At 37.0% G+C, this 6032-nt stretch overlaps 1 protein-coding gene across 1 annotated transcript; it reads right to left on the bottom strand.

Moving 5' to 3' along the window:
- Positions 1-454: 454 nt before the first annotated feature.
- Positions 455-4725, bottom strand: LOC109704873 (reticulon-like protein B21). Its single transcript, XM_020225651.1, has 13 exons — positions 4671-4725; positions 4128-4235; positions 3979-4044; positions 3812-3868; positions 3602-3670; positions 3438-3503; positions 3236-3338; positions 3075-3149; positions 2805-2955; positions 2086-2155; positions 1855-1920; positions 1053-1175; positions 455-910 (listed from the first exon to the last, which is right to left on the bottom strand). Exons 1-13 carry the CDS (start codon positions 4723-4725, stop codon positions 750-752), a joined length of 1170 nt encoding a protein of 389 aa, XP_020081240.1. The 3' UTR covers positions 455-749.
- Positions 4726-6032: the final 1307 nt, after the last annotated feature.

Genomic DNA, 6032 nt, shown 5'->3' on the forward strand with positions numbered 1-6032 from the left:
CTCACTTTACAGGTGCAGAATTCGTCTGGTGCTGCCGAACTCGAGTTGGAAAGAATCAAGCTAGAGCGCGAAAAATTAACACAGGCGGTGCAGCAATGGAAGAAGCTGTACCAAGATTTGCAAAATATGGTTGTAGATGACCTCTTGAGTGAACCCTAGTTCATTGGCAACTAAACCTTTAGTAATGTATTATCCGTCGAGCATTTATCTATAGCCTATTTCTTTTTTTATTTTCCGCAATGGCGCGGAGGTTTTGTGTGGTGCATTGTTTTAAGTTCTTAGCTGCTCACAAAATTTTTGGAACATCCGTATATTTTGATTTGTTTTTCAAATATTGTAAGCACGTATATGTACAATTTATGGAGAGAGAGAGAGAGAGATCAAAACAAGTAAAAATTCTGTACACAAAGGGATTTTATTTATCTATTGTTTTTTTTCCCCATAGGGACTGGAATTTTCGCTTAAACATTTTAGTGTCTGAACATTTTAATATTACAGTCGCGTCCGTGGTGCTATTCACTGAACAAAATCTGTGGTTTCCGTGCGAATCACGCGCTCCGCGCGTGATCTTTTTCTCGCGGAATGATCTCTTTAATCTTGCTGCAGATAAAATAAAGCCATAGATGCAATTACGAAACATCAAAATGTTCATCAGAAGTGTGAAATTGCAGAATTACAGGGATTATTATTCATCATACATTTCCCCCCCTTTGTCAATTGTCATCATACCCTTTCCATCATGTTTCAAATCAGAGCCTCCTCTTTATCTTCGTTCCTCTCCCCATATCAACAGGGGAGGGCTCCTTTCTGAAATCCTCTGCTCCCTCTTCTGCAACCTCTTCTTCGCGGCTACTCCATTCGTCTGCGATTCGCTGCTGGTAGAGTTTAATTGCAACGACTAACATGAACACTGCGAAAAAGATACGTAGAGTTAGTGCAGACGATAAAACTAAGGGCCTGTATCGCATGACTTACACCGGACCAAACAGGCTCTTAAAGTTTTACGTTAGTTTCAGAAATGTTCTCTCGTAGAGAGAATGCGAAGTTTTTACCGGCCCAGATACGCGCGACGGTGGAGGAGACGTTCCATATGAGGGTGAAGGCCGCGGCCGCGACCGCCTTCTTGTGGGTGCAAGACTCCCACCCATCTCTAACCCTCTCCAGCCAAAATTTGCCTATCATGTCACAAAGCAATTCATTTTCACTCATCATCCACTTCCATACACTGCACAAAGCATGATTTTCTTTTTCTTCAACCAAAAAGGGTAACTTTGAAGCCTTGTAAGTGAAGGTAAAATGATAGAGCCAACCTTTTCTTTTGTGTAAGTTTCCAATTGTACCATAAAAAAGAAGCATCAAATAAAAAAAAAATAAAAGAGAAGGTCTATAGTTGCATTACCATGTGGGTGAGGACCCAAAATTAAGTCTATGGGCCACACTTAACCTTCCACTGTTTCCCTCATTTATCATTACTCTAGCTAGCGAACGTGGAAAGGTCAAAGAGAATCAATCACTGGGTGGCATGGCATGTACGAAGTGCTTCTTTTTTCTTTTTTCTTTTTTTTTTGTTTCCCTGCTTTTTAGGTTGGGTGTGAGTTAGGTAGGTGTGTGGGAGATGGGTTTTCTCTAATTTATTTAGACATTAATCTAAGTACTAGAGAGATTAGTAAAAATTTGAGCTGGATCAGGAGTACACTAAGCAAATGCAACTATCAGATTCAATATATTTCAGCGCGTACAAAGCAATACACTGATACTTCTCTGATGAAGCCTTTTTACTATCATTTCATATTATTATTATTATTATTATTATTATTATTATTATTATCGCAAGAGTCGATAAATTTCGCGTACCATATCGAGCCAACTGAATGGAATACGAAGAGCAAACTTTTGGAACGGTGAAGACTCCGAAGAACCCTGCATATCATTCACCAAAAGCAAAACATAGAAAAAAGAAAAGGAACAATTAGACTTTTTCTTTTGTTTTTTTTTTTTTTCTTCTTTTTTTTTTTTTTTTTTTTCTGGTGAGAAATATTATTAGAATGTATACAAATAGGTAAAAGATGCTTTCAAGCACTTCACCTAGTTTAGCCAGAGTCCAAACAGTGACACTGCTCCCACACCTGGCCAGAGCAAACAACAGCAGTGCCAGCTGGCACATCCACATCTCACTCCCATTAGTATTAGTGCAAACATTATTATAGGCTCAGAAGATCATTTTCATGGACCTTGTCCACCACGTCACCGCCGGTAAACCGTAAACATCGAAAATCCCTCACTTATGTCGCATACCAACAAACAGCTTTCTCAAGCAGCAAAGTAAATAAACCAACCCTAAGAGATCGTTTGGTTGCATGCAGTTGCAACTGCGCTGCAGTTGTAACTGCATGCAAATACGAATTCAGTGTTTGTTTTGATATATTTAACCCCAACTGTTACAGTAGAAACTGCAAGAGGAGGCTCAAATGCAGCGGTTTGATAGAGTAACCTTAAACAAAAGTTATACTTACCTCCTTAATTATCTTTTTTACGTTGGGGGTAATCTCACCATCATATATATAAAATGATAAAGTTTTAAAAATCATTTCTCAGCTGCATGCAACCAAACAAATTATAAACAAGATGCATATAGCTGCAACTGCTGTATTTTTAGCTGTATACATCTGTAACTACACTGCATTTGTTTTTACGGTTCATGAGTTACGTGGCGGCCGAGGTCTAGACAAAATGATTTCTGATGTACAAGAAAGGTTTGAAGGAATGTAAGAGATGTAGAGATCTAAGAAGATACACACACACACCTTCATGGTGGTTGCAGGGTCCCCTGAGAAAAGTGCTCTGAGCTTAAGCAGAAGCTCATTTATGTAAGGTAGAAGAAGCCTCACAACCCAAATTGCCTCTTCCTCTCCCACCATGCAGTAGCTCTCCTCATCACATTCCACACCCTCTCCTCTATTTTGATCTCATCAACATAAATTTAGTATATGATTTTTTTTTATTTTTTTTATTTTTGACTCTTTTAATTCATCAGGATAAGTTACTAAAAAGAATTGCTGAATCTGGAGATTTACCTGCGGAGAATGGACTTGTAAAGGAACATTAAAGCCAAGTAAACAAGACCCAGGTAGGAGATTGAGGAGATCAAGCTGTAGAATTCGAAAATTTGAGGGAAATTTTAGTAAAAATTTGTACAAAATTTTTATGAAATTGGTTTAAATGTAAAATATCTGACCAGAAATTTAGATCTTTGGCGTAAGAAGAGGAGATGAGCGAAAATGTCCCCAACCCAAATACGAATGCGGATTTTGATACGTCTCTCCACATCACCAAATCCACTGAAAATTTTAGAAATAAAAGAAAGTAAGTAAAAATAAGTTGTTCAAAAATTATTTTGAAATCGAATTCTAAGTTAATGAAATGGTTTAGAAACTTACCAATGTTTTGCATTTTGTTGTCATTGGCTCCTATGTTCTCATGCACTTCGTTATCGTAGAATTCAACTAATATTTAAATAAAATTAATCAAAATTGGATGAGATAAATCTTGAAAAATTTAAAAAATAATAATTTATTGCAAGAAAAAAAGGAAAAAAAGAAACCTGGGGGTGATTTCGTTGGGACTGGTTTCGTTGCTCGGCGAATTATAACGGGCTCCGGTTTCTTTTTTTCTGCATCAAAATTAAATTGCAAAAGAAAAAGTTAGCAATTAAAACGAAATAAAATTAGTAGAGAAAAAAAAAAAAAACTATTCTTTTGGAGAAAAGAAAAAAATATATAGATTTTTTATTCGAAAAATGTGAAAATCTTACCTGGAGAGGGCTCCGGATTTATAGCTCTTTGATTCATCGCCACCACCAGCTTCTTCTCTACATTAAATCAAATCCAAATTATAAAAATTAGCAATTAGAAACCTAAATTAAATGTAAAAAAAAAACTCATTTTTGATCCATAAAAATTATACGAGATTATATAAAACCTTGAGGAGATTTTACGGGCTCAGGATTCAAATCTCTACAATCTACCATTGGATCCGATTTGTTCTCTGCACCAATTCCAATTTTAGTTAGAACAAAAAAATAAAAAATTTCTAATTCCCAAATAAAAAAGGAAGCAGCAGAAGCTTACCAGATAGAGATCTTATAGGCTCTGCATCAAAAATCCGATTTTTAAGAATCAGAAGCCAAATCAGAGCAAAGTTCAGAAGAAAATACANCCACGAGCAATGATCACTGCCTATAAATCGGGTACAGAAATCAAAATTATGGCAAAAGATACGATCTAGTTTCTCCTAAAGTCCCAACATTTTAGTCAAGAGCTAGAAAGATCTTCTTTCCTACAAGTTGCTAAGGACGGGGCGGCGCCCTCTTAGACTAATGCTCTAGTTCTGTCGTTGTGTGAAGGGCAGTAACCTCTGACCTTTTCTGGCTCCGGCGAAGCAAACACGCCCTCAAAGTAAGAGTTCAAACAACAAAATCCCTCACTTCCAATCCAAAACCTTCATGAATACTCGTGCACGTCACTCAATCCCTAACATAATCTTTTTTAGTCAAATCCTATGTTCTCACGAGTCACGAGTCACTTTGTCACTCTTTATACTGGTCTACAACGGCCACAAACACTCCAGGTGGGCTAATACACTCGTAAGTCGTAACCACACCGCTAACCGACCTAACCCCCCGATTCCACCGACTTCCCTATGCGCCCTCTCGAATCCACCGTCCATACCTCCGCTTCCGCACAAATCCGACGGTTCAGATTATCTACCGCAGCATAACTTCCTATGCGCGTACTCGGACCATAGAATGTCATCCCGAGAGACACGTGTAAACTTAAATAATTAAAAACGAGGGGCTTTTTCGAAAAAGTGAATCCCAGAGTTATAAATATGCGACCTCGCTCCCGTTTCTCAAAGCGAGCGAACTCTCTCGCGTTGGTCTCTCTCCCTCTCTCTCCCTCTCTCTCTCTCTCTCTCTTTATTTTTTCCTCTCTCTAAGATCTATTATAATGGTGGAGAGAGAGAGAGAGAGAGAGAGATAGAGAGGTGGGGGAATGTGGGGATAAGAGAAAGAGACCATGTAAAAATTTATTGGTAAAATTGAGTGTGAAATAGTAATATTTTTAAGGGTGTCAAAGGAAGGATCACTTGGTGTGGACTCCAATGCACACAAAGTCATTGGAGGCTCTCACATGCATGTGGTGATGTGGGGGGTGTGTTTATTTATCTTTGTGTAATATATTTTATTTTATGCATGCATTAATGCCTTTTTGTCCTGTGCTCATGAGATTTTTAACTGTGGCAATGAAGGGAGGAGGTGGGGGAAAGAAGGATAAAGTCTAGAACACAGCTATTATATTACACATAATATGATTTTTCAATATCAATTAATCTAGGAAAAACTTCAAATATATTTATGTTGTTTCGTACTTTCTTATTTTAGTACCCTATAGTTTAAGGTGTATCAAGTTAGTATCATGTGGTTTTGCACTTTCTCACTTTAGTGCCCTGTGGTTTCAAGTGTATCAAGTTAGTACCACATGGTTTCATTTTTATATCAAATTAGTACTCTGTGGTTTCAATTTTCTCTTTTTATTATCCACTTTGGGGTATATAATTTAACGAAATATTAAGCCACGGGATACTAAAGTTAGAAAGTACGAAACCATAAGGTACTAACTTGATACACTTGAAACCACATGGTACTAAAGTCAGAAAGTGCGAAACCACAGGATACTAACTTGATACACTTGAAACCACATGGTACTAAAGTGAGAAAGTGCGAAACCACAGAGGGGTATTTGAAGTTTCTCCATTAACCTATTATATAGAATTTATTCATCCTATCATAATTTTTTAAAAAATATTTTGATTATATTTTACTCTTAAAAGAAATATGTGATTGACCGGATATAAATAATATGGTAATAATTGATATATATTAAACTTTCTTTATGAGGGAGAGTGCATGTGTATTGAACTTTTGAAGCCTTGAGGATTCTCTATATCTTTTTTTTTTGTTCTTTTTGTTTTTT

Source organism: Ananas comosus, unplaced genomic scaffold (assembly GCF_001540865.1).
Source record: "Ananas comosus cultivar F153 unplaced genomic scaffold, ASM154086v1, whole genome shotgun sequence".
Taxonomy (NCBI): domain Eukaryota; kingdom Viridiplantae; phylum Streptophyta; class Magnoliopsida; order Poales; family Bromeliaceae; genus Ananas; species Ananas comosus.